Raw genomic sequence first — 27,684 nt, forward strand, 5'->3', positions numbered from 1 at the left:
GGTCCCATTTTCTTTTATATGCATTGTTTTAATCCAGAGAACCTTGTTTGGTTGTTTGATACTATAATCAGCCTGTGGGATCAATGAATGGTTGTTTATTTGCACTTTGGATTTCTTTCTCCTGCTTTAGCTTTTGCCTATAAACAAAGAGTAAAATACATTTACATTTACATTTGCGGCATTTAGCAGACGCCCTTATCCAGAGCGACGTACAAACGTGCTTTAAATCTCTAGTAATGAATAAACGCAAGATTACAAACTCAATATAACTATAACTCGAATTCTACAAACTTGGAAAGTGCTAATGTAGGTATTTTAGGAAGAGGTAGGTCTTCAGTCGTTGCTTAAAGATAATCAGGGACTCTGCTGTACGGACATCTAGGGGAAGTTCATTCCACCACCTCGGTGCCAGAACAGAGAAGAGCCTTGAATTGTACTTACCTCTCATTCTGAGAGAAGGTGGTACCAGTCGAGGAGTGCTGGAGGATCTCAGACAGCGTGGTGCAGTGCGAGATGTGATGAGGTCACTGAGGTAAGATGGTGCTGGTCCATTTTTGGCCTTGTAGGCAAGCATCAGTGTTTTGAATCTGATACGTGCAGCTACTGGAAGCCAGTGAAGGGAGCGCAGCAGTGGGGTGGTGTCGGAGAACTTGGGCTGATTGAACACAAGTCGTGCAGCTGCATTTTGGATCATTTGCAGTGGACAAATAGCGTTCAGGGGGAGACCTGCCAGCAGAGAGTTGCAGTAGTCAAGTCTTGAAATGACAAGAGAAAAGAGAAAATAATGAGACGAATGCATTCAGTCGGTCAGAAAAAAGTAATTGATTTGATCAAGAAAGCAGAAACGTGAAAACAGCTTTTATTTTGTTTTAAGGCGTTGCAATACATTTGCGAAACTCTATTATTCTATTAAACTGAACAAAAAAATGTTGCACATATGCTATGCTGTTTGTTGAAAGACATAATGAGCATTTAATAATTAATTAGGAATCTGTTTGTACTGCAGTGTGTTTGAATATTCTACAACAGGGGTCACCAAACTTTTTGACACAGAGCTACTTCTTGAGTACCGACTAATGTGAATGTGGGCTACCAGTTTGACACACACTTCTGAAATAACAAATTTTGCTCAATTTACCTCTAATTATATGTTATTATTAATAATTAATTATATTAATCGATATCAGGGGGTCAAACTCAATTGCACAGGGGGACAAAACTCAAAGCACACTTTAGGGCACGGGCCGAACAGGATAAACATTTATTGTACACACTAAAACAAAAACAACAGACAGGAATATTATTCCAGAATAAATAAACTTAAACTTTAAATAACTTAAAATTTTTTGCTCTCCATAAAAATATCTCCTGTCAAACACCAGACGTCTCACAGCTTCATCATGCAGCTCTTCAGAAGCTCTCCCTCAGTAAATAAGTGGCTGATGAGACTCTGTTTTCACACCAGCTTCACTTTGTGATTTTGCTCTGGTGAAAAACATCTGCTGAAATGTCAGATTCTTCTTTAACTCTTCTCCTTTCTGTATCTTCTGCTCTGCATTCAGGTTTTTCAGCTTCTCCTGGTGTTTTGTCTCGTAGTTCCGTCTGAGATTCAATTCCTTAATTACAGCCACATTCGCTCCACTAATAAGACACACGTGTTTACCAGCAGTGTCAGTAAACATCTACTCAGAATCCCATCGGGTTTGAAAGGCTCTGTTTTCTGAATCAGCTTTTCTCTTCACCACTGTGAGGCGCTGTTTCACAATAACTGTACAATAGAGTTAAATACATCAACAGAAGCTCGACTTGATTGACGCTGGAATGTTCTCAGGTAGTCTAGAGTTCTGTAAGGCAGCTGAAGCGCTGCATTATGGGATCTGTAGTTTGTGTTATCAGCGCTTCATATCGCCGGGACATTAATAACAATAATAATAGATCTATATACAATCATCTCGTGGGCCGGATATAATTGTACGTCGGGTTGGATTTGGCCCACGGGCCTTTAGTTTGACACCTCTGATCTATGTGAAGACACTGATCATGTTAATGATTTCTCAAAATAATTAACAACAATGATTTAACAAGGTAGGAAACAGCTACTTTTACGTTGGTGACCCCTGTTCTAGAATCTTAGTTGCTCCCATTAGGGGTCGCCACAGCAGATTATACGTCTTCATACACCCCTGTTCTCTACATCTACCTCTTTAAAACCAACTACCTGCATGTCTTCCCTGAACACATCCATAAACCTCCTCTTTGGACTTCCTGGTGGCTCCATCCTCAGCATTCTCCTACCGATATACCCCATGTCCCTCCTCTGCATATGTCCAAACCATCTCAATCTCACCTCCCTTACATTGTCTACAAAATGACCTACATGCACTGTCCCTCTAATAGACTAATTTCTAATCCTGTCCATCGTCATTACTCACAATTAAAATCTCAGCATCTTCAGCTCTGCTACCTCCAGCTCCACCTCCTGTCTTTTACTTAATGCCACTGTCTCTAAACCATACAACATTGCAGGTCTCACCACAGTCCTATAAACTTTCCCTTCTTGTAGATACCCTTTTATCACAAATGACTCCTGCCACTCTTCTCCACCCACTCCACCCTGCCTGCACTCTTTCCAGACTCCTGTCTGACCTCGTCCATCAATCTGTCCATCACCACTGCAAACAGGAAAGGACTCAGAGTTGATCCTTGATGCAGTTCCACCTCCAACTTGGACCAGTCTGTCATACTACTGCACATTTCTGTACAGTATTCTCACACTGTCCTCATACATGTCCTGAACCACCTCACATACTTCTCTCCCACACCTGACTTCCTCATACAATACCACAACTCCTCTCTTGTTGTATGCTTTCTCTAAATCCTTCTGACCTTCTCTATACTTCTCCATCAACATTCTTAAAGCAAATATTGCAACTGTAGTGTTCTTCCTCAGCCTGAAATCATACTGTTGCTCATGGATGGTCACCTCTTCTCTCAGGCTGACTTTCACTACTCTTTCCCATAACTTCTTGGTGTGATTGATCAAATTCTCTCTCTTTCTGCTTACTAATCCTATTCACGTTCTGCTTTTCCATCTCCACATCATCCACCAATCTCTCTCTCATTTTCTTCATTCATCAGCTGCTCAAAATACCTGCCTACTTTTCTCATCACTCTGTCGATCCCAATTCTGTTTTGCCAACCTCTTTCTCCTTATGCTCTCCTGCACTTCCTCATTTCACCACCACGTCTCTTTGTCTTCCTTTCTATTACCAGATGTCACACCAAGTACCTTTCTAGATGTCTCCCTTATCACTTCTGCAGTAGTTGCCCAATCATCCAGCACCTCTTCACTACCACCGAGCCCCTGACTGACCTCTTCCCTGAACCTCACACTACACTCTTCCTCCTTCAGCTTCCATCATCTTATTCTTCTTTCAGTCCTCACTCTCCTCCTCTTCTTCACCTCCAAAACCATCCTACAGACCACCATCTGATGCTGTCTAGCTACACTGTCACCTGCCAACACCTTACAGTCTCCAATCTCCTCCAGATTGCATCTCCTACATAGAACATAGTCCACCTGTGTGCACCTTCCTCCACTCTTATATGTCACCCTATGATCCTCCTTCTTCTTAAAATAAGTGTTCACCACTGCCATTTCCATCCTTTTAGCAAATCTACCAACATCTGCCCTTCCACATTCCTCTCCTTAAAGCCATACCTACCCATCACCTCCTCGTCACCTCTGTTCCCTTCACCTACATGGCCAAAAGTTACAAACATTTGGGATTATCTCCCACTTTTCTGAGCCATTTTATCCAATTAACTGCAAATGTGGCTTATTCGAGATTTTTTGCATAATCGTGTGTTGTTTTTTTATTGTAGAGCCTGATCACACTCTCTGTCTATCTTGTGAAAATGGCATACATCAATCCCACCACCAAAAATAACATTTGATACTTATTTTAAACTGCAATAATAATGAGATGAAGGGACTTGTGAAAGTGAGAAAAAAAAAGTGGAGGTGAATATTTAGAGAATCTGATTAAATGCTTTCAGAGTTTTTTTAATCGCAGCTTCAATTAAAAATATCTCCTAAAATATTTCTGTCACCATGGCTAAAATAATCACTACATTTGCACAATCTGCACCATGTGATTAAGATTACTAGCTTCACTCTTACTTTTAATCCCATATAGAAAAATTGCACACATTGTTTACACAAAAAAATGGTAATCAATACACTATATGGATAAAGGTTTGTAGACACCACCTGCTTCTATAAGGATGCTCTACTACATTGTGGGGTGTAATTGTAGAGATTTGTGCTCATTCAGCTACAAGGGTGTGAGTAAAGTCAGGTACTGGTGTAGGTGAGGTGAGGAGGCCTGGGGTGCAGTCAGCATTCACATTTATCCATAGGAGTTCAAGGGGGTTGAGGTCAGAGCTTTATAGCAGACCACTCAAGCAACCCATGTAAAGCATATCTTCATTAGCAAAAAGGCATTGTCATGCTAGAACAGATTTCGATCTCATAGTTCAAGTGAACCTCTGTTCTCCATACCAGAGCTTCTCCATACCAGAGCCTTTAAACACTCAAGGAGGTCCAGTGTCCAAACTCCACATGAGGTGGGATCCAATTGGCACTGGTACGTCTCTAGATAGATGTCTCTTTTTAGCTGCTTTTGACTAAATAGATCAATAAATGTTTACGATGACATTTATTGTGCTTTATTACATTTGTGCCATTTTTTTATCATATTTATACAGCTGAGCAATTGAGCTTTAAGGGCCTCACTCAATTGCAGTTTGGTGTCGCTGGGATTTGAGCTCACAACCTTCTGATCCAAAGTTTAACATCTTTTCTATTGAGCTACCGCTTCCCTAAAAGTAAATGTATGGCATTTGACAGGCGCCCTTGTCCAGAGCACCTTACAACTGAGCAGTTGAGGATTAAGGGCCTTGCTCAAAGGTCCAGCAATGGCAGTTTGGTAGTGTTGGGATTAGAACTTGTCACCATCTGATCCAACATCCAATGCCTTAACCCCCGAGCTATATTAAATAATAATACCATACTGTATTGCAGTCAAAGTTGCATGCAAGAAATATTTGCTTAAAAGCCACAGAAGCACTATTCCCTGTTAAGAGTAAAAAAAAAAAAAAGTGCATCTCGTGCGTCACGTGAAGGGCGTGTTAAACTGCACATTGTGGCATTTCACACGCCCACTGCGTTTTTTTCACTGTGACTACAAAGTGACAAATTTCTAAAAATAGGGCCTTGCGTAGTGCACAGGGTGTGGACATCCTGAGGTCAAGTTTACCTTCCGTGGACAAGGGCTTTCTAAAGGGGGGGAAAAATCACGGTATGTACACGTTTTCATAAAAACAGAGAGAACCTCCTCATTGAAATGAACAATCTGATTGGATAATGTGCACAGTATGTGACTTTTTGACCAATCAGCGCGCAGGAGGCGGGACTTGTTTAAGAAAAAATACCGAGCGGGGAAAGAAAATATGGCGGCGAGGTTACTATCGGTGTTGCCAGATCCACAGGGTTCACGTGTTGTATGGTTACTTTTGGAAAGTGTTTTTTTGTGTGCATGAGATACATCTAATAAAAACGTTGTAAATCAAGTTAAAGATTAGAATTACATTATATATATATATATATATATATATATATATATAAATATGTACTATCATATAATATTTTTAATAATCTAAGCATTAACTGTGTAGTGTATAAGTGTTTAAACATATACTATAGTATACAACTCTGGTGGTTTTCTCAAACAATCAATCATCCCAAAATGTTGTTACACTTTATATAGTTAAATGACAATCAATTCTATACTGAGGAATGGCAGTACATTTAAAAACATTTAATGATTTGCCAGTTGACATGTTTGACCTGTGCAATGATACTGTGCTTGCACAAATTTCTTGTTATATTCCCAGATACTCTAGCTGACTCCTGCAATTTTACGTTCACTGACTATAACCTGTACTTTTCTGGAAAGGCTGTCCACTAGATTAAGGAGGACGGCTGTTGGGATTTGTTTTAAAGAGCAATAAAGAGGTGAGGATACTGGATTATGAAGTTTCATGATGTTCCAGTTCATTCTAAAAGGTGTTAAGTGGGGTTGAGGAGATTGTGTCTTCATGCAGGACACTGGAGATCATGCCTTGTGCAGGTCTGGAACTCTTAGTGCCAGTGAAGGGAATTTGTAATACTACAGCATACAGAGATTTTCTATAAAACTGTGCTCTTTAAATTTTCTGTCAGTTTGAGGAAGATCAGGGTGCACATACTTTTGGTCTTATAGTGTAACACTGGAAATATGGGTTTCCAATTTCACTACTGTAACAAAATGTTAAAATATTTTTAAATAATGAATGTTAATGAGCCTTTGGTTGTCTGACGGTCTTTAGGAATTGCAGGTTTGGTGATTTTATACAACTGAAAAACAAACTTTCTTTCGGCTTCTCCCATCAGGGGTCGCCACAGCGGATCATCCGCATGTTTGATTTGGCACGTTTTTACACTGGATGCCCTTCCTAACGCAACCCTCCCCATTTATCCGGGTTTGGCACTAAGAGTGGCTGGGGTTGGTTCCCTGACCGAGTGAGAGCGCCGCATCCTAACCACTAGACCACCAGGGAACCTTGAGTCTATGCAACTGAATTGTTCCTTATTTACAATATTAAGTTTAGCATAAGAAAACCAATGACTAACACCACTGTGAAGCATGGAGGAGGGAGTGTGATGGTGTGGTGGTTCTTTTCCTGGTGACACTGTTGGAGATTTAATCAAAATCCAGGGCATACTTAACCAGCATTTCTACAACAGCATTTTGCCGCACCATGCTATCCGATCTGGTTTGTACTTAGTGGGACCATCATATATGGCAGGACAATGACCCCAAACACACCTCTAGGTTATTTAAGAGCTATTTGTTAAATTAAATGAGTGATGGAGTGCTGCATCAGATATCCTGGCCTCTCCAGTCGCCTGATCTAAGTCCATTTGAGATGGTTTCATATCAGATGGACTGGAGAGTGAATGAAAAGCAGCTAACAAGCACTCAACATCCCTCCTCAGGAAAGATGGAAAACCATTCCAGGTGACTAAAATGAGTTTTATGAATTCTCATGAGGGTGACTTAGAGAATGCCAAGAGTGTGCAAAGCGGTCAACAAGGTAAAAGGGGGCTACTAAGAGGAATTAAAAAAATATTTAAATATATTTTAAGATGTTTAACACGCTTTTGTTGACTACATTTGTTCCGAATTTTGCACTGAAAATCTTTACTACACTTCTCTCTTCCAGAAGATTATATCATTTTTTTGTTTATAGCGAAGAATCTTCTGTGGCAAATCACAGAATGTCAAAAAAAGTATTCAGACATATGAAAAAAAAAAATTGACATGCGATAATCACTTTTAACTTAAATCCCTTTGAATATTAGCCTATATCCATTACTATTATGATAACTTCGAGATTGTCGGAAAGCCATTCCAGGCCTCATGACTTCGAGAAAACAGCAAAGAATGGAAAAACATCCTGGGTTTTATTGACTACGTAATCATTTCATACGTATCCTTTCATAGTTTGGATGTCTTCAGGAATTAATGTACAATGTTAAAAAATCATAATAATAAAAAATATTAGAAAGAAAAGGTGTGTCCAAAACTTTGGACTGGTACTGCATAATAAATATAGTTCTTGTAGAAATTGAGCTTTCAGAGACGAGAGAGGGTTTTTGTCGCACATCTGGCAACCCTGCCCCTACTCCAGTGTAGTGAAGGGAAGATTAAAGCTGAGTGTAAATCAGTGATAAAGGGTAAAATAATAATAATAAAACAATAAACACGAGATTAAACACCACCGGGAGGGTTTATAATACATTATAGCGCGAAGACGACTTTTTCCAGCACTTTTATCGCCAGCAGGAGAGGTTTCATTTGTGTTTTTTTGTTGTTTTTGTGTGTTAATCCTGCAGCATTGAACAGGCGGACAGTACAAATCGTTTACGATGGGAAACGCCGCGACCGCCAAGAAAGGCAACGAGCTGGAGAGTGGTAACGTCCATTAACTTGTGCATTTTGTTGTCGAAAATCATCTCATCATTGTTTTAAAACTTAGAAATCAATGAACGCACTGCTGCTGTTCTCAGAGCTGCTTAGCGGTTTTACCCACAGCTAGCAGTGCACATGATCAGCACAGATTCCTGAAACCAAACACACAGGACAACTCGAAACGAACACTCAAATAAACATTAAACTAGTGATAAAACAACTCAAAACTGTTTTAATTTATAAAAAAAACACACCGGTGTAAAGAGCAGGACCTTCTGGTTAGCTTTGCTAGCGTTAGCTTCTTTAGGAATTACCCTAACGTTGTTAGTAATAATTAAAAATAAGCTTTTTGAATATAAAATAGATAAACATTATGTTGGCTAAAACTTGCAAAATTGTTTTATTTCGAATATTTTTATACAAAAAAAAGATATTGTGCAGAATGTTGGGCTGTGCTTGTGTCTTCTGGAGTAGGCCCCAAAAAGGTGCGTTCAGGATACCGAGCTATTTTCGGGTACATATGTATACACTTAATATATAATGAGTTTAAAAAACGACAAAAGATGTAATTCTCTGATTTATACAGAACTGAATGAATTGTTAATTTGAGAGAAACCTGTCTGTTGTGTTAGCAGGGTGAAAGTGACATGGTTGATTGAGCCGCGATAAGAAAACCGTTAACTTTGGCTGTGTATCAAACACGCGTTTTTGTACATAACGGGGAAAACGTGAAGGTGTTCACGTTTACAAAGTTGTTTGGAATGATGCAAAAAAAAAACAAGTATCCTGCTGCATTCTGGTCTTTTTATAATTTAAGATTTTTTAAATCAATTTCCCCCGTTTGGTGTGTATGTGTTCATGAGCAACACTGAGGAACTGAAAATGTGCCGGTGAACTTGAACACACCCCGCATCCATTACACTGGCGAATAAGTCCATCATGTTTAATCTGAGATGGAGATTTGTCTCTGAAAGTCCACTCACGTGTGTGTATGCCTTTTTTATCATTTAGGAAGAGAAAATATATATTATATTGCATTTATATATATATATGTGAATAAAAAAACATGCACAGGGTACTGTTTATGTGCATAGACACCTGGCTTTGACAGGATGCAGTGTTCATTAGGTGTAATAGTCAGTTTTAGTTTTTACATCTATGACATTTGGTAGAAGTCCTTATCCTGGGTGACTTTATAACTGAGTGCTTGACGCTTAAGGGCCTTGCTTAAGGGCCCATCAGTGTCGGCTTGTTGGTGGCAGCTTGTGATCTTCCGATCCAAAAGTCCAAAACCTTAACCACTGAGTTACCACCACTTCACCTGTACAAACACAGTAAACAATATGTAGAAGACGTGGGGAAAAAAGTACATGTGGCTTTTGGAAAAATGTAGCAGTTAAAGCTTTTTGGAAACCAGAAATCGGGTCCTGAATGCTCTTTGTGTTCAATGTAGGTCCTGTTTCGGGATCATGGCCCCGGGATGCGTTCCGATTTCGGTCCAGTCTAACGTGGAGTCTTCATCCCAAATAAAGTAAATCGATAAATAAAAAGACCGCGGCGTTAACGTTACGGTATGCGATGTAATTGTAGGTCACGTGACCGTAATGATCACGTGTGCTGGGAATTCAACAGTGCACCGCAGAACTCCTTTCTACACGTCTGTGTTTTTTTCTTTCTGGATTATATCATTCTACATTTTCACATCGAACCAGACTTTCGATTTCATTCAGCTGATAGAAATGAAGAGCGCTTCCTGTGTATAATGGGGGGAATCTAGACTTTTTGTCGTTGTTTGGGTGGTGTGACGAGACCCCGAGATGATGAGGTCACCATCCTGTTCTCCAAACAGACCTATCAGAAAGTATGCATTAAAAATCCGCACTTTTCTGTCCAATCAGATTTGAAGTTTCGACATGCAAAGGTTTATTTTAAAATAAAAAAAAAAAGAAATATTTTATTTATTTTACAGCTCAGTTTTTGCGTCTTCCTCGTCAGTCCGATCTGTCGTTGGTATGCAGAGCTCTGCGGAAAACGACCCAGCGGCCTCAGAAGAGCTTCCCGGAATAATAAATAGTCCATTTACAGAAACACACACACACACACACACACACACACACACACACACAAAAGCTCAGCTGGTCGTCTTGTTCTGTAAACACTGGAGCACAGCTGAGCTCTGGCCGTATATGGTGAAGAAGTGACTAATGCCCATTCATAAAACTCAACACTCCGCTCTGGGCTTTGTTGTTGTCTCTGTGTAGACTCGCACTTTCCCCCCTCGAGCATCTTAATCTCAGCGCCACGAAACTCCTACACACACACACACACACACACACACACACACACGTCCACGTTTGTCATTGACTCGAACAGCTTGTCATCAGACTTTGTCGGAGGATAAGCGTAATTACGAGCTTTGAAAGGCTTGACGCAAGCAGCCCGGGGCTCGTGTCGGGTTCGAGAGCGACACCGATAGCGAATACACACAGCGGCGCGAGATAGCGACGGCTCAGACCTGCGTAAACACGATTTAGAGTAAAGAGCAGAGCGATAACTCCCGCTCGTCTCAGGGAAACCGAGAGCTCAGCGGCGCTGAGGTTCAAATCACGAGCACACGTTGTACAGAAGGAAGAGCAGGATGAAGACATTTAGACGACAGATAAAAGTGTGGAGCAGTGAACTGTTCCCTCTTTCACCAACTTCATGATGCGGCACAGGAATAGAGCAGTAGTACGTCATCACCAAATGCCAGTTGTACATGAATTAGTAGTATTTCTTGATTATAAAGAGTTGTAGCTTGTGACAAAGCAGATGTATTTCTAGATGTTTTTCTTCAAACGCTTGTCGTTATTGTGATCGTCGTCTTGATCCACATTCAAAACCCCTAAACCTCTGGAAGTGTTTTATAATGTAATAATACTAGAATGTTTGTAATGGTTTTACTCAAAACAGACCTTCAGGTTTTTATTTGATGTTATGGAGAAGCGATTGGTGATGGTGTACTGGGTGAGTGGTGTATAAGTGTGTGATTTGAGACACAGTTAATACGGAGTACATTATTGTCTGGCTGGTTGGAGGAAGAGCTTGAAGCACCGAAACATGTTGGAACATCACGCAGACGTTTATATATAGACTCCGAGAACTTTCAGCAACAGTGCTGAATCGTCCAAACTGTAGTCCATATCCATGTAATTGTTCCTTAGCGGTTCTCGATCGTGTTTTCAACGGTGCTGATCAGGGCTGAGACGATTCCTCGAGAAACTCCACTGATCCAAATACCAAAAAAAAAGGCTCTTTGTTTAGTCCATTTAACTTAACACAGTGCATTGTGTTTCCCCACGGACCATTATTACCGACGCACCACTCGCTAAACTCTGGACCGCTATGGGGTCACATTTATAAACGTGGTGGTCTTTCCACGCAGAAGGAACTTTCCACACACACACACACACACACACACGCCTCCTCTGGTCGTATTTTATTATTTATTTCTATCCATATGTACTCAAATGCAATCTTCTCTTTTCTGTCTTTCTTTCTTCCTATTTTCAATACATTCTTGCCTTCTTTTCTCCATGATTCCTGTTTATTTCTTATCTTCCCCCACCCCCCACATATCCTTTCTTTCTTCCAGGTTTTTTATTTATTTATTTATTTTCAATCTGAAATGGGTTCTTTTCCCGCTCTCCCCTGTGGTCTTTCTCCTTTATGAGTATATTCACCTTTCCCTGGTTTGTCCTTTCCTTTTTTTTCCCTCTTTCTTTCGTGTAATGCCATGTATTGTTGTTAATGTTTTATATGTACATTCCTTTGATGGTTTAGTAAAAGTGTTTGATTAGTGAAAGTTGTGATTATTATAGGATGTAAAGTAGCAGAGTCACATGATGTCTTCGTCGCCGTGTCTCTGACTGTCACGTCTGATCCATGTCTTTGTGCATACAATATTATTGTTTCATAAGAAACTTTCTCCTTCTCTCTGTCTCTCTCTGTCTCTGTCTCTGTCCCTGTGTGTCTCTCGATCATCCCATCCATCTGGGTGAATGCTCCTGCGAACCCCTCCGGTGATTTATAGAGACTTTTGGTACGAACATTATTTCATTAGATGATCACAATGACCGAAAATGTGCCGCTTGGCCTCGGTAGCTGCCAAGAGCACCATGTTTAAAACCCCCACAACGTGCACGCGACCCGCGTGTCGTTTATCGTCCTCCCGTTTTTCCCTCATTGGGTCATCTAAAGCTGTGATTGTGTGCGTGTGTTTGCATGCTTTTCGTTTGTGTAGACCGAGCTAACAGTGTGGATTAGCACTTAGCGCAGCCGCTAGCATGGTGTTGTGTGTGTGTGTGTGTGTGTGTGTGTGTGTGTGTGTGTGTGTGTGTTATTAGCGTTCTCATTATGATCAGCATCATCGGAGCAGCCGTGATCATCTCTCTCTCTCTTCTCTCATAGTCAAAGAGTTCTTAGCCAAAGCCAAAGAAGATTTCTTGAGGAAATGGGAATGTCCACCACAGGTGAGAACCACACACACACACACACACACACACAAGCTGCACATTGTGTTGTCCATTGAGAAGACATGCAGAAATGGTTGCTGTAACTTGAGGGGTGTACTTACTTTTGTGAGATACTGTAGGTGTTTGTGACTCAGGGTTGTCATGGTGACCACAGTAACCAGGAAGCTCTTTTAATGAACTCAATTCTATAACTTACTTTCATCATCTACTCTAAATTTTCCAGCCCTTTTTCCTTTTTTTTTTTCTTTTCTCCACCATTCTTTCATCCACCCATCCTTCCTGTGTTTCTCCTACTCTCGTCTCAATTTATCCTTTTTTCCCCTCCCTTCTTTCCTTAGTTTCTTTACTTATCTATTTCCTTCTTGCCTTCATCCTTCCATTATTATTTATACTCTGTTCACCATTTATATATCATTTTCTTTTTTTTTTATTTATTTATTTTTCCAACCATTTTCTCTTTTCTTTCTTCGTTTGCCTAAATTCCTGTCTTATTTTTTTCGGGTTTTTATTTCAGTTCTTCCCTTCCCTTATTTCATTTTTCTGACTGTCTGTCTGTGGTGCGTTTGTGTGCGCGTGTTTGGCGTGCGTGTTTGTGAGCGTGTGTGAGCGTGTGTGTTTGTGAGTTTGTGAGCGTGCGTGTTTGTGAGCGTGTGTTTGTGAGTTTGTGAGCGTGCGTGTTTGTTAACGTGTGTGTTTGTGAGCGTGTGTTTGTGAGCGTGTGTTTGTGAGTTTGTGAGCGTGCGTTTGTGAGCGTGTGTTTGTGAGTTTGTGAGCGTGCGTGTTTGTGAGCGTGTGTTTGTGAGTTTGTGAGCGTGCGTGTTTGTGAGCGTGCGTGTTTGTGAGTTTGTGACCGTGCGTGTTTGTGAGCGTGTGTGTTTGTGAGTTTGTGAGCGTGCGTGTTTGTTAACGTGTGTGTTTGTGAGCGTTTGTTGGCGTGTGTGTTTGTGAGTTTGTGAGCGTGCGTGTTTGTGAGTTTGTGAGCGTGCGTGTTTGTGGCGTGTGTTTGTGAGTTTGTGAGCGTGCGTGTTTGTGAGCGTGTGTGAGTTTGTGACGTGCGTGTTTGTAGCGTGTGTTTGTAGCGTGTGTTTGTGAGTTTGTGAGCGCGTGCGTGTTTGTGAGCGTGTGTTTGTGAGTTTGTGGCGTGCGTGTTGTGAGCGTGTGTTTGTGAGTTTGTGGCGTGTGTGTGTGTTGTAGCGTGTGTGTTTGTGAAGTTTGTAGCGTGTGTGTGTGTTTGTGGCGTGTGTTTGTGAGTTTGTAGCGTGTGTGTTTGTGAGTTTGTGAGCGTGTGTGTGTGTTTGTGGCGTGTGTTTGAGTTTGTAGCGTGTGTTTGTGAGTTTGTAGCGTGTGTGTGTGAGTTTGTGACCGTGCGTGTTTGTGAGCGCGTGTTTGTGAGCGTGTGTGTGTGTTGTGAGCGTGTGTGTTTGTGAGTTTGTGACGTGCGTGTTTGTGTGTTTGTGAGTTTGTGAGCGTGTTTGTGAGTTTATGAGCGTGCGTGTTTGTTAACGTGTGTGTTTGTGTGTTTGTGAGCGTGTGTGTGTATTTGTGAGCGTGTGTGTTTGTGTGTGTGTGTATGTGTGTGTGTGTGTGTTTGTAGCGTGTGTGTGTGTGTTGTAGCGTGTGTGTGTGTGTATTTGTAGCGTGTGTGTGTTTGTAGCGTATGTGTGTATTTGTAGCGTGTGTGTGTATTTGTAGCGTGTGTGTGTGTGTTTGTAGCGTGTGTGTATTTGTAGCGTGTGTGTGTATTTGTGAGCGTGCGTGTGTGTGTGTGTAGCGTGTGTGTTTGTGGCGTGTGTGTTTGTGAGCGTGCGTGTTTGTGAGTTTGTGAGCGTGTGTGAGCGTGTGTGTGTGTGTTTGAGTTTGTAGCGTGTGTTTGTGAGCGTGTGTGTTTGTGAGCGTGTGTGTGTGTAGCGTGTGTGTGTGTGTGTTTGTGAGCGTGTGTGTGTGTTTGTGAGCGTGTGTGTGTGTATTTGTGAGCGTGTGTGTGTGAGCGTGTGTGTGTTTGTGAGCGTGCGTGTGTGTGTGTGTTTGAGCGTGTGTGTGTGTGTGTTTGTGAGCGTATGTGTGTGTTTGTGAGTGTGCGTGTGTGTTTGTAGCGTGCGTGTGTGTGTGTGTGTGCGTGTGTGTGTGTGTGTGTGTGTGTGTGAGCGTGTGTGAGTTTGTGAGCGTGTGTGCGTGTGTGTTGTGAGCGTGTGTGCGTTTGTGAGTGTGCGTGTGTGTGTGTGTGAGCGTGTGTGTGTGTGTGAGCGTGTGTGTGTGTGTGTGAGCGTGTGTGTGTTTGTGAGCGTGTGTGAGTTTGTGAGCGTGTGTGTTTGTGAGCGTGTGTGCGTGTGTGTGTGTGTATTTGTGAGCGTGTGTGTGTGTATTTGTGAGCGTGTGTTTGTGAAGTTTGTGAGCGTGCGTGTATGTGAGTTTGTGGCGTGTGTGTGTTGTAGCGTGTGTTTGTGAAGTTTGTGGCGTGCGTGTGTGAGCGTGTGTGCGTTTGTGAGCGTGTTTGTGAGTTTGTGGCGTGTGTGTGAGCGTGCGTGTGTGTGTGAGTTTGTGAGCGCATGTGTTTGTGAGCGTGCGTTTGTGAGCGTGCGTTTGTGAGCGTGCGTTTGTGAGTTTGTGAGCGCGTGTTTGTGAGTTTGTAGCGTGTGTTTGTGAGTTTATGAGCGTGCGTGTTTGTGGCGTGCGTTTGTGAGCGTGTGTTTGTAGCGTGCGTGTTTGTTAACGTGTGTTTGTGAGCGTGTTTGTGAGTTTGTAGCGTGTGTGTTTGTGGAGTTTGTGAGCGTGCGTGTTTGTGAGTTTGTGAGCGCATGTGTTTGTGAGCGTGTGTGAGCGTGTGTGAGTTTGTGGCGTGCGTGTATGTGAGTTTGTGACCGTGCGTGTTTGTTAACGTGTGTTTGTGAAGTTTGTGGCGTGTTTGTGAGCGCATGTGTTTGTGAGCGTGCGTTTGTGAGTTTGTAGCGTGTGTATTTGTGAGCGTGCGTGTTTGTGAAGTTTGTGGCGTGTGTGTTTGTGGCGTGTGTGTGTGTATTTGTGAGTTTGTGAGCGTGCGTTTGTGAGTGTGTGTGTGTGTTTGTAGCGTGCGTGTTTGTAGCGTGCGTGTTTGTTAACGTGTGTTTGTGAGCTTGTGGCGTGCGTTTGTGAGTTTGTAGCGTGCGTGTTTGTGGCGTGTGTGTGAGCGTGCGTTTGTGAGCGTGTGTGTATTTGTAGCGTGTGTATTTGTAGCGTGTGTGTGTGTGTTTGTAGCGTGCGTGTTTGTGAGCGTGCGTTTGTGAGTTTGTAGCGTGTGTGTTTGTTTGTGAGCGTGCGTGTTTGTTAACGTGTGTGTTTGTGATTTGTGGCGTGCGTGTGTGTGTTTGTGAGTTTGTGGCGTGCGTGTTTGTGTGTTTGTGGCGTGCGTGTTTGTTAACGTGTGTTTGTGAGCGTGCGTGTTTGTTAACGTGTGTTTGTGAGTTTGTGACCGTGCGTGTTTGTGAGTTTGTGGCGTGTGTTTGTGTGTTTGTGAGTTTGTGACCGTGCGTGTTTGTGGCGTGTGTTTGTGTGTGTTTGTAGCGTGTGTTTGTAGCGTGCGTGTTTGTTAACGTGTGTTTGTGAGTTTGTGGCGTGCGTGTTTGTTAACGTGTGTGTTTGTAGCGTGTGTGTGTGAGTTTGTGACCGTGCGTGTTTGTAGCGTGTTTGTGAGCGTGTGTGTTTGTAGCGTGTGTGTATTTGTAGCGTGTGTTTGTAGCGTGTGTTTGTAGCGTGTGTTTGTAGCGTGTGTTTGTGGCGTGTGTTTGTGGCGTGTGTTTGTGTGTTTGTGAGTTTGTAGCGTGTGTGTTTGTGGCGTGTGTGTGTGTATTTGTAGCGTGTGTGTATTTGTAGCGTGTGTTTGTAGCGTGTTTGTGAGTTTGTAGCGTGTGTGTGTTTGTGTGTGTGTGCCAGGATTGTGTGTGCGCTTGAGTGTGTGTGTTTGTGAGTTTGTGACCGTGCGTGTTTGTGAGCGTGTTTGTGAGTTTGTGACCGTGCGTGTTTGTTAACGTGTGTGTTTGTGAGCGTGTGTGTATTTGTAGCGTGTGTTTGTGAGCGTGCGTGTTTGTTAACGTGTGTGTTTGTTTGTGAGCGTGTTTGTGAGTTTGTAGCGTGCGTGTTTGTGAGCGTGTGTTTGTAGCGTGTGTTTGTGAAGTTTGTGGCGTGTGTGTTTGTGAGTTTGTAGCGTGTGTGTGTATGCGTTTGTGAGTGTGTGTGTGTGTATGCGTTTGAGTGTGTGTGCTTGTGATTGTGTGTGCGCTTGTGATTGTGTGTGCGCTTGAGTGTGTGTGTTTGTGCGTGTGTGTGTGAGCGTGTGTGCGTTTGTGAGCGTGCGTGTTTGTGAGCGTGTGTTTGTGTGTGTGTGCGTTGAGTGTGTGTGTGTGAGCGTGTGTTTGTGAGTGTGTGTGTGTGTGTGAGCGTGTGTTTGTAGCGTGTGTATTTGTAGCGTGTGTGTGTGTTTGTGAGTTTGTGAGCGTGCGTTTGTGAGTGTGTGTGTGTGCGCCAGGATTGTGTGTGTGTGTGTGTGTGTTGTGAGCGTGTGTTTGTGAGTGTGTGTGTGTATGCGTTTGAGTGTGTGTGTGTGTGCGCTTGTGATTGTGTGTGTGTGCGCTTGTGATTGTGTGTGTGCGCTTGAGTGTGTGTGTGTATTTGTAGCGTGTGTATTTGTGAGCGTGTTTGTGAGCGTGCGTGTTTGTTAACGTGTGTGTTTGTAGCGTGTGTATTTGTAGCGTGTGTATTTGTAGCGTATGTGTGTGTTTGTGCATTTGTGAGTGTGTGTGTGTATGCTTGAGTGTGTGTGTGTGTGTTTGTGTGTGTGTGTGTGTGTGCGCTTGTGATTGTGTGTGTGCGCCAGGATTGTGTGTGTGTGTGTGCCAGGATTGTGTGTGTGTGTGAGTGTGTGTGTATGCGTTTGTGAGTGTGTGTGTGTATTTGTAGCGTGTGTGTTTGTTTGTGAGCGTGTGTGTTTGTTTGTGAGCGTGTGTGTGTGTTGTGAGCGTGTGTGTGTGTGTGTGTGTGTGTGTGTGTGTGAGCGTGTGTGTTTGTGGAGCGTGTGTGTTTGTGAGCGCAGTGTGTGTGTGTGTGTGTGTGTGTGTGCCAGGAGCGTGTGTGTGTGTGCCAGGAGCGTGTGTGTGTGTGTGCCAGGAGCGTGTGTTTGTAGCGTGTGTGTGTGTGCCAGGAGCGTGTGTGTGAGCGTGTGTGTTTGTGAGTTTGTGAGCGTGTGTGTGTGTGCCAGGAGCGTGTGTGTGTGTGTGCCAGGAGCGTGTGTTTGTAGCGTGTGTTTGTGAGTTTGTGAGCGCAGTGTGTGTGTGTTTGTGCGTTTGTGAGCGTGCGTGTTTGTTAACGTGTGTGTTTGTGCGCTTGTGAGCGTGTGTGTTTGTGAGTTTGTGAGCGTGTGTTTGTGAGCGTGTGTGTTTGTGAGCGTGTGTGTTTGTTTGTGAGCGTGCGTGTTTGTGAGCGTGTGTGTGTTTGTGTGTTTGTGAGTGTGTGTGTGTGCCAGGAGCGTGTGTGTTTGTGAGTGTGCGTGTGTGTGTTTGTGGCGTGTGTGTGTGCGTTGAGTGTGTGTGTGTGTGTGCGTTTGAGTGTGTGTGTGTGCGCTTGAGTGTGTGTGTGTGTGCGTTTGAGTGTGTGTGTGTGTGCTTGAGTGTGTGTGTGTGTGTGCGTTTGAGTGTGTGTGTGTGCGTTTGAGTGTGTGTGTATGTGTGTGTTTGTGTGTGTGTGTGTGCGCCAGGATTGTGTGTGTGCGCTTGTGATTGTGTGTGTGTGTGTGTGTGTGTGTATGCGTGTGTGTGTGAGTGTGTGTGTGTGTGTATGCGTTTGTGAGTGTGCGTGTGTGTTTGTGAGCGTGTGTGTTTGTGAGCGTGTGTGCGTTTGTGAGCGTGTGTGAGTTTGTGAGCGTGTGTGTGTGTGTGCCAGGAGCGTGTGTGTTTGTGAGCGCAGTGTGTGTGTGTTTGTGGAGCGTGTGTGTGTATGCGTGTGTGTGTGTGTGCCAGGAGCGTGTGTGTTTGTGTGTTTGTGCGTGTGTGTTTGTAGCGTGTGTGTGTATGCTTGAGTGTGTGTGTGCGCTTGAGTGTGTGTGTGTGCGCTTGAGTGTGTGTGTGTGTGTGCGCCAGGATTGTGTGTGTTTGTAGCGTATGTGTGTGTGTGTATGTGTGTGTTTGTGTGTGTGTGTGTTTGTTTGTGAGCGTGTGTGTGTTGTGTGTGTGTGTTGTGAGCGTGTGTTTGTGAGCGTGTGTGTTTGTGGAGCGTGTGTGTGTGTGTTTGTGAGCGTGTGTGTTTGTAGCGTGTGTGTGTGAGCGTGTGTGAGCGTGTGTGTGCGTTTGTGAGCGTGTGTGTGTGTGTGCCAGGAGCGTGTGTGTGTGTGTTTGTGAGCGTGTGTGTGTGTTTGTGAGCGTGTGTGTGTGTGTGTGAGCGTGTGTGTGTGTTGTGAGCGTGTGTGTGAGCGTGTGTGTGAGCGTGTGTGAGCGTGTGTTTGTGAGCGTGCGTGTGTGTTTGTGAGCGTGTTTGTGAGCGTGTGTGTGTGTGTGAGCTTGTGTGTGTGTGTTTGTGAGTGTGCGTGTTCTTTTGTCAGGTGAAGATGAAATCTAGTTTTGTGTGTGATGTAATATAAAGTTGGCCATGTCTCAGTTCTGCTCCTGAGTGTTTTGGTTTTGGGGAAAGTGAAAGCGATGCTGGTCTCCAGTACACGCAGTACACGTGCACCACACGTTCCTGCAGTGTGAACCCCTGATCCTGACTGCAGCATCAGTATATCATAATACATCATTATTGTCCTTCATTTCTTCTGTTTCTAGAGCACAACTTGTCTAGACGACTTTGAGAGACTGAAGACTCTGGGCACGGGCAGTTTCGGGAGAGTCATGCTGGTAAAACACAAAGGAACAGAGCAGTTCTACGCCATGAAGATTTTGGACAAACAGAAGGTTCGTCTCAGTGCATGTTATTATTAGGCCTTTAGTTATTCATGTACAATTATGAGTATGAGAAATTAACCCAGAAAATTCATTTAACACCCTGATAACTTGCTGACTACTTACTTGGTTGGTTACTTACTTAGTTAGTTGTAGTTGCTTAGTAACTTTATTGCCTATTTATATTGTTACTTTTCACATTGTTAGTTATTTTATATACTTTGTTGGTTGTTTGCTCAGATTTCTATAAAAATATACTTAGTTACTCTGTAGTCTGTGTATGTGTTTGCTTGGTTACTTTGTTACTTGATTAGTTAATTGGCGAATTAGTTTGTTGCTTGGGTTTCTATTAAGTGTGTTGCTTGGTTACTATTCGCCTGTTGCTTCAATGCTTGGTTACTTTGTTACTTGGTAACATGGGTGCCTACTTTTGTTTTAATTTAATTGGTTAGTTAATTCACTACTTACCTACTTTTTTTGGTTGCTTTGGTTTCTATTAAACATCTTGCTTGGTTACATTGTAGTTATGTGGTACATACAACTTTTGTTGTTGCTAGACTACTTAATTACATACTTATGTAGTTTCTTGAGCGTACGTAGCTGCTTATTTGGTTACATGGATTTATATATTTGTAGACAATAAACTGTAGCATAGCATATTTTGCATGAATGTGTGGCAGTATGATATTTCTATAATATCGCTTATACCACCCACTTGTAGTGTTTCTCTGCAGAACACCAGTGCAGTTCATGACTCCTGATGTAACTCACGGCCGGGTGTGTTGTACATTCACAGGTGGTGAAATTGAAGCAAATAGAACACACATTAAATGAGAAGAGAATATTACAGGCGGTATCGTTTCCCTTCCTCGTCAGATTGGAATACGCCTTCAAGGTACGGGTTTGTCCTCCTGCTTTCTGAGCGCAAAGTTTACTGTCCGTCAAACTGAAAACGGTCCTCTGTGCATCTTCTCAGGATAATTCCAACCTGTATATGGTGATGGAGTACGTACCAGGCGGAGAGATGTTCTCGCATCTAAGAAGAATCGGCCGGTTCAGGTACTTGAGATTTACTAGATTTACAACGAGCTGGGTAACGTGCGCTCTGCCTAGAAATCACTGGACCAAGTCAAACGTTTCTCATTTCCCTCTCTATTCTGGACACTCGGACACTTCCAGGTCTAGTTGCCAACGCTCGTTGTCACTCGGGCCTCTAGACGTTTTTTGGCTCGTCGTTGAAAATGTGTGGTGATCTGTCACTTTGTGACTGCGAGCCACTGTACGAGTGAACATGGCTTTACTCTGCAGTCATCTGCTATATTTAGTTTCATCCAGTTTGACACGTCAGTGGTGTAGCAGCAGATTCTTTGTCTCGGGTTGTTAATCAGCATATTGAATTATATGCCGCATTTTGAAGGTGAATCCGAAACCAAGTACATTCAGACAGTTCCTCTTGAACCCCCTCACAATCTGTATATATTAATAATTAATTAGAACGCATATTAATGCTTTTTTAAATAGTGTCAAATTTAATACATCTTCGATATATTGCGGGTTTTTTAATGTATTTTATACACAACACGACATGACGTGAAATGTTTTTACAAAATATAAATTTTTGTAATTTAAACAAATATAAACAAATAAAAATAGATCAGAAATTATATACATTTACATCTTTGGGGCTTTATTGAATCGAGTAACCTTAAGTGCAGCTGTGCAAGTGTACACTCTGTGGGCAAAAGTATTGGCACACCTGACTTTTCCAGCCATTTGTGGTTCTTCCTCAAGCTGTTACAACAAAGTTGGAGGCACACAATTGTACAGGTTTTGAAATATGGCTAAATATAAGACGTTCTGTTTTTTTTTTTTTTCTTCTCCCCTCCCCGCAGTGAGCCACACGCACGGTTTTACGCAGCGCAGATAGTCCTCACTTTTGAGTACCTTCACTCGCTAGACCTCATCTACAGAGACCTGAAGCCTGAGAACCTTCTCATCGATCAGCATGGTTATATACAGGTAATAAGTGTGAAGCTTTAGTAATCCTAATGCTCAGAATATTCATGGATTCCAACAGGGGGCGCTGAACGCGGAAACAATTTGCCAGATTATACCAGGTTCACGCACTCGGTTTTCAGTGCACGTGTAGTGAACAGTGCGCTACTGGAGGAAGTACGACCTCTTTCCCATAACTGCATATTCCAGATTATATGTATAAAGAAATTTGTTGTTGCATTTGAAAGAACCAACCTTGTCCATTCAGTATATCATGTTAACATTGAACAAACAATTGGCTCATTCATGGACCTGGTCAGTCATGGATATCCAACAGAGATCTCTTTTGCATGCACAGGTCACTGACTTTGGTTTTGCAAAACGAGTGAAGGGCCGAACCTGGACGTTGTGTGGAACCCCGGAGTACCTGGCACCAGAGATCATCCTCAGCAAGGTGAGACACCTGTTTAGACCATTTCTTTTGCATCAGCATTCCCATGTGAGGTATCCTGTGTTTATTTTCTGTATGGTTACTTCTATATGCTTCTAATAATGTTCTTATAGTAATACATATCTTAGTAACTGATTGTTGGTCATGTTTGTCTTAACTCGTTGTTTGTCCATCACTCACGATTAGTATCGTAACATGAAGGTTGTTATGCAACCTTTAGTTTTAAATGGGCACTATAATAGCAAAAATGTAATGGTAGAAATATTCTGTTCTGTGTATATTGTTGTGAGATGGTGTGCTGTGTATTCTGTGTAGGGCTACAACAAAGCAGTGGACTGGTGGGCTCTAGGAGTGCTCATATACGAAATGGCAGCAGGTTATCCTCCGTTCTTCGCCGACCAGCCAATTCAGATCTACGAGAAGATTGTGTCTGGAAAGGTAGAAACGGAGGACCTTTACATGTAAAATAGTACAGATTTTTATTATAAAAACAAATAAACGGTCGTAATTTATGAAAATGTCCCAAATGAAATAAATGCATTCATTATAATAAATATGAAGAAAAATAAGACGCATTGAAACCGAAACAAAAAGTTCCACTCCAAATAAATAAAACGTTTATATCCTGAACGAATAAAAATATATATATATATATAAAATATAATTAACAATATATTATTATATATTTTATAATATAAAAAATATTATAATAAATATATTATAGCGCTCTCTGTGAGCTCATCAGTAAATTCGCCTCTAGAGGCCGCTCTCGTACTGTAAAATGACAGCGGGCCTTTTCAGAATACCAGAAGTATGACCGAGGGGGAATTCATTAACCTCACTGACTATAGATTGGATTAGATTCTAGATTCAAATTTGTCGTCATTACACATGTACAAGTACAAGGCAACGAAATGCAGTTTGGGTCTAACCAGTTTTTTCACAAACTTCAAGCCAAAAAACTGAACCCCATAACATTAGACCAATGAAATTTCCGAACAGAAACGAAAAAACGCACCTCACCTGTGTTCTGAGCTGCACGCCATCGGGAGAAAAAACTTTCACCGGTGTTGATTTTTAAACGCACGACACTGCCAAAAGATAAACTCCCGAGAGAAATAGTTGTGAAAGGAAGGAGGAAGACAGTAAACAATGACTTTCTTGGTCGGCTACTGTTTAGATACAAGCCGTTGTAGCACGTTGAGTCTGGGTGAAGGGAGAGCTCGCTAACTCCAGTTACAACAGAAATTATATAAGCACAGACAGCTTTCCAAAACTCGTGCTTTTTTATTTTTCTTGGCAACAGCGTTACGGGTTAGTCAAAGAAACTTAGAAATGAGCGTCAGAAAATAATAAGGACATATTCCTCGGTCTTGCACACATGCAGTAATAGCAGAAAAATGCTGCGGCAGGCTATTCCCAAAATACCGCTCTGCTCTTAAAGGAGCCACAACATATTTCACCCGTTACACCATGTAACAGACACTGTGTTTCATTAAAGCCTGTGTAAAGTTCATTAGTTTCAGTGTAGACGGCTTATAGACAGGTGCAGCTTATTTATGTTCAAAATAAAAATTTACGAAAATTACGGTAAGTTAAATAGAATGGTAATATAGGACTATAATCAGTAATTTACAGATGTATATGTACTATAAGTATACAGATGAATATTTATGTACTATGTACAATAGAACTGATTAACGAGGTAGTTCAATGGAAAGCAGTTCTACTGAGACCCCATGTTGAATCCTGCAGCACTTTTAATCCCCACTGCTGTCTTTTCTGTAGGTACGATTCCCGTCCCACTTCAGTTCAGATCTGAAAGACCTGCTAAGGAATCTGCTTCAGGTTGACCTGACGAAACGGTACGGCAACCTCAAGAACGGCGTCAACGACATCAAAAACCACAAATGGTTTGCCACAACAGATTGGATCGCCATCTATGAGAGAAAGGTGTGAGGATAATCACTTAAAGTAAAAGTGTAACCTGAAAATGCAGGGTTTTTTTTTATTTATTAAAGAAAAAAGCTGTCCAAACCTGCATGGCCTTATGTGAAAAAGTAATTGCCCCTACACATAACTTGTAAGAGTGCTTCATTGAAGCATTTGCGATAATTGCCACCGAGTCTTTCACATCACTGTGAAGGAATTTTGGCGCACTCTTCTTCACAGAATTTATTCGGTCATTTGTCTCACAAAAGTGAGCTTGAGATCATGAACTGCACATTCTACTTCAGGATTTTTTTTGCTAGAGTGCAAAATTCATGGTTCTATCAGTTATGGCAAGTCTTTCAGGTCCAAAAGCAGCCCCAGACCATCACACTACCACCACCATGTTTGACTGTTGGTATAATGTTTTTTTTTTTGTTTGTTTTTGTTTTTTTAATGCAATCCGGTGTTTAGTTTTCCAAAAACTTTCAGTCTCATTATATCATCTTACTTTTCCATATAGGGCCAGGCAGGTTTGGAGATGTTTTCGGTACTAATTGAAATCAATTAAAAGCCTGTGTACTTTATCTTTGTGTTGTATTCAAAATTTGTTTGATGATGAAGTGTGAAAAATGTGCAAAAAACCCCCAGCACCGTGTATCGTGGTTACAGCAACATTGTGAACGTGTTCTATGAAGATCCTTTACACTCAATGTGTTTTTTTTTTTTTTTTTTTAAAAACAGGTTGAGGCTCCATTTATTCCGAAATGCAGAGGCCCAGGAGACACGAGCAACTTCGACGACTACGAAGAGGAGGACATCCGCGTGTCTGTTACGGAGAAATGCGCGAAGGAGTTTGCCGAGTTTTAGTCTGGACACGTCGGAGCAATACGTATACATATACGTATGTGTTTATCGATACGAATACATATATATTTACGAGTGTGTGTGACTGTGTGCGCATGAATGCGTGTGCGAGCGTGTGTATAACCACACAGCAAACGAAATAATGGGATCTTTGCACTCTAAAGACACGGGGGGATGAAGCGGAGACCACATCACCACTTCAGAGTTACTGCATAGCTCCTTCATTCCGTCTGGTTCATCAAGAGGCCAACAAAGCCCTCGCGCTTTTATACGTTACATCAGACTCTTCACTCGCTTTTTTTTTTTTCTTTTCTTTTTTTTTCTTCAGTCCGATAAATGTCTACGATGTCGTTTTCTTCAATGTTTTTAAAAGTGAAAAGGTTTTCAGCAGTGTTCAGGATTAGGAGGTCAAATGCCAATACGCACCCGAGTGCCAGTTTATCGGGTAAACGTTCCGAATGTTGAGTTTGGAGTTCTGACTGTAGCCTTTCTGTTGTTCCATCGCGGACCGTCTGGGCTCTTTAGACGTCTGGGCGTGTCATTGTTTAGTACAACGCGCATATACCGTTTTTTTTTTTAAAGACTGCAAGAGCACTCCCGCCACTAGGGGGCGTTAATAATTGTATTTTATGCTTTTTTTATTTTATTTAATTTTTTATTTAATGTAGGCAGTATAAAGCTAACGTGCAAACAGTTAACACGAATAAGTCTTTCTGCTTCATTCTCAGAACTTTTAACTCCCAGATGAGGCAAAACCACCACCTTAGATCAACGTTTCAGACAAAAGACATCGTTGGGAAATGTCTCGTGTACTATGAATCATTTAGCTACAATACCGCATCTACGTGTGTGTGTGTGTGTGTGTGTGTGTGTGTGTGTGTGTGTGTGTGTGTGTGTGTGTGTACACATGCTGATCAGCTATAACATTTAATCCACCTGCCTGTTATGGTGTAGGTTCCTCTTTGCTGCCAGAACAGCTTCCAGGCATGGACTCTGAGAGACATCTCACCTGAACGTCTGCTGTAGCATCTAAAACCAAGACGTTAGCAGCAGATCCTGTAATGTCTAAGTTCTGAGGTTCATGGATCTGACTCTTGTTTGTTTAGCCCATTTGAGAACTCCTGGGCAGTTTTTTGCACAGAAAGCGGTCACTGGTTTTTATAAAAATACCACTACCATGAAGGATCGTACTTGGTCTACAGCTATGTGTAGGTCATTGGTTTGTGTGTGTGTGTCGGTGTGACCTCCACGTTAACGTCAGGACCCAAGGGTTCCCAGTAGAACGCTATCCAGAGGTTCTTACTGTAGTTTTTGTCGGATGTAGCAAGGTACCCTCTCGGCAGGTGGGGTTTCCTCGTTGTCCGAGATTATGGTTATCCGACAACACTTGTTATCCGCGTCAAGGTCACAGCAAGGTCAAATCGTTGTATTTATTTTTCTTCTTCCTTTTTAACGTCGTACCTCTTCCTGTTCGAAGTATAATTTTTACCTAACGTGTGTTCAAAGCATAAAATAAGTAACGAAGGAATAAAGGGGTTTCCTCGTCTACACTGCCAACGAGTGCTGCTAGGGGTCTTGTTCATGAGCTCAGAAATGAGCAGGTCGGTGGTTTTTCGACTTTGGATTGACAACTTATTGAGCAGAAAACCAAAGCTTTTATAGACAGAGCCACGAATTTATATCAAATCCGTTAGCGCACGTCTGCGTCTGTGTCGCTGCTGTGCCTCAGAATGAACCACTGCTGAAATAATGTGTAAGCTCCTCTATAGAAGATGAGCAGATGGGCTGCAGTCAGGAACTCTAAGTTATAAAGAAGTACACAGCGGGTGAGGGTAATAAACCGGCACGCTGCTGAGACTCGAAGCCAGTTGTGATCTCAACAGTGTCATGTAGCTACCATTTGAAGGATACGTGTTGCGTTTGTTTGTTACATGCTTTGTGTAATATTTTCTTTTTTGTTAGCAGTTTTCTTACCTCAGATGATTCAACCTCTGAACTGTTTTTTTTTTCCTTTGTCTTGTGCATACCTGGTGATTTTAGAAGGGTTTTAATTTCAGCTACTTTTGAAAGCATGACCAAAACGACCGAGCCGTGGGTTGCTCGAACTTTTGATCACGACTGAACCCACAGATCCTCTGTCCATGAGCGTTACAGTGCCCCCTAGTGTCATACTAGACAAAACTCCAAACGTTACAGACTTGCTCTGGCTCTCTGGCTGTTTTCTGTATTCTTTTGACAGCTTGAACGGGTCTCCATTGGTGACGAGGTTCCATCTGAAAATGCCCCTGGTACCTTTTTTTTTAATAAATTGGCTCAAAACACACAGTACTGTACATTTTCCTGAAATGATCTGTAGCATATGCCGTTTGCTGTGAATGTGGAACTGATGGTTTCCCGTGTTGGTTTTTTTTTTTTTTTTTTGTGGAAACTAACAATGAGACTCGCCAGATGCACATGAAATCTTTTTTTTTTCTTATATATATATATATATATATATATATATATATATATATATATATATATATATATATATAATTTTTCACCCTCCAACACGTCATGCTCCAAATTCTGTTTCTTGTCCTTGTTTAATTTTCATTGTACTGACTGAATTTAGAGTGGCAACTCGTAGGTATGGATGATGTTTGCAATGCTTGATTTCCAAGGTACATTCTCACAGACACACATACTTTCAAAAAATTATAAAAAAAAAAAAAAAAAAAAAAAAAGAATTGACCGGGGTTTGTTTGCCTCGGCTCCTTTGTATCACAGAATTCAGTTATTGTTCTGCTCATAATGCATATATGCATTGTTTCTTATATATGTTTTTATTTATACACATTAGAGATGCTAATAAATTTTATTTTTAAAATTGCATGGTGCTTATTTTTGGATTACTGTTGCAAAATGTATACGTTCATTAATGCATAATTCATGTGGGAAGCAACCAA

General features: G+C 41.9%; 1 protein-coding gene across 2 annotated transcripts; it reads left to right on the plus strand.

Moving 5' to 3' along the window:
* The first annotated feature begins 7,758 nt into the window (after positions 1–7,758).
* On the plus strand, positions 7,759–27,608 carry prkacbb (protein kinase, cAMP-dependent, catalytic, beta b). 2 transcript variants are annotated; one of them, XM_046852419.1, is made up of 12 exons: positions 7,759–7,843; positions 8,003–8,081; positions 12,151–12,159; positions 12,528–12,589; positions 19,378–19,506; positions 20,291–20,389; positions 20,471–20,553; positions 21,387–21,513; positions 21,848–21,943; positions 22,256–22,378; positions 23,729–23,893; positions 24,614–27,608. In XM_046852419.1, exons 2-12 carry the CDS (start codon positions 8,036–8,038, stop codon positions 24,737–24,739), a joined length of 1,065 nt encoding a protein of 354 aa, XP_046708375.1. In that variant the 5' UTR covers positions 7,759–7,843; positions 8,003–8,035; the 3' UTR covers positions 24,740–27,608. The 2 variants fall into 2 exon arrangements, with proteins under 2 accessions (XP_046708375.1, XP_046708376.1); XM_046852420.1 differs by lacking the exon at positions 12,151–12,159 and having other exon boundaries at positions 7,766–7,843.
* Positions 27,609–27,684: the final 76 nt, after the last annotated feature.

This window comes from Silurus meridionalis, chromosome 6 (assembly GCF_014805685.1).
Source record: "Silurus meridionalis isolate SWU-2019-XX chromosome 6, ASM1480568v1, whole genome shotgun sequence".
In the NCBI taxonomy this organism is placed as follows: Eukaryota; Metazoa; Chordata; class Actinopteri; order Siluriformes; family Siluridae; genus Silurus; species Silurus meridionalis.

Excerpts from the sequence above, each read along its gene's own strand:
- prkacbb (XM_046852419.1), top strand. The coding sequence starts at position 8,036 with ATGGGAAACGCCGCGACCGCCAAGAAAGGCAACGAGCTGGAGAGTG. Across the intron at positions 19,507-20,290 it reads AGATTTTGGACAAACAGAAG|GTGGTGAAATTGAAGCAAAT; the intron begins GTTCGTCTCAGT and ends GTACATTCACAG. Across the intron at positions 21,514-21,847 it reads ATCAGCATGGTTATATACAG|GTCACTGACTTTGGTTTTGC; the intron begins GTAATAAGTGTG and ends TTGCATGCACAG.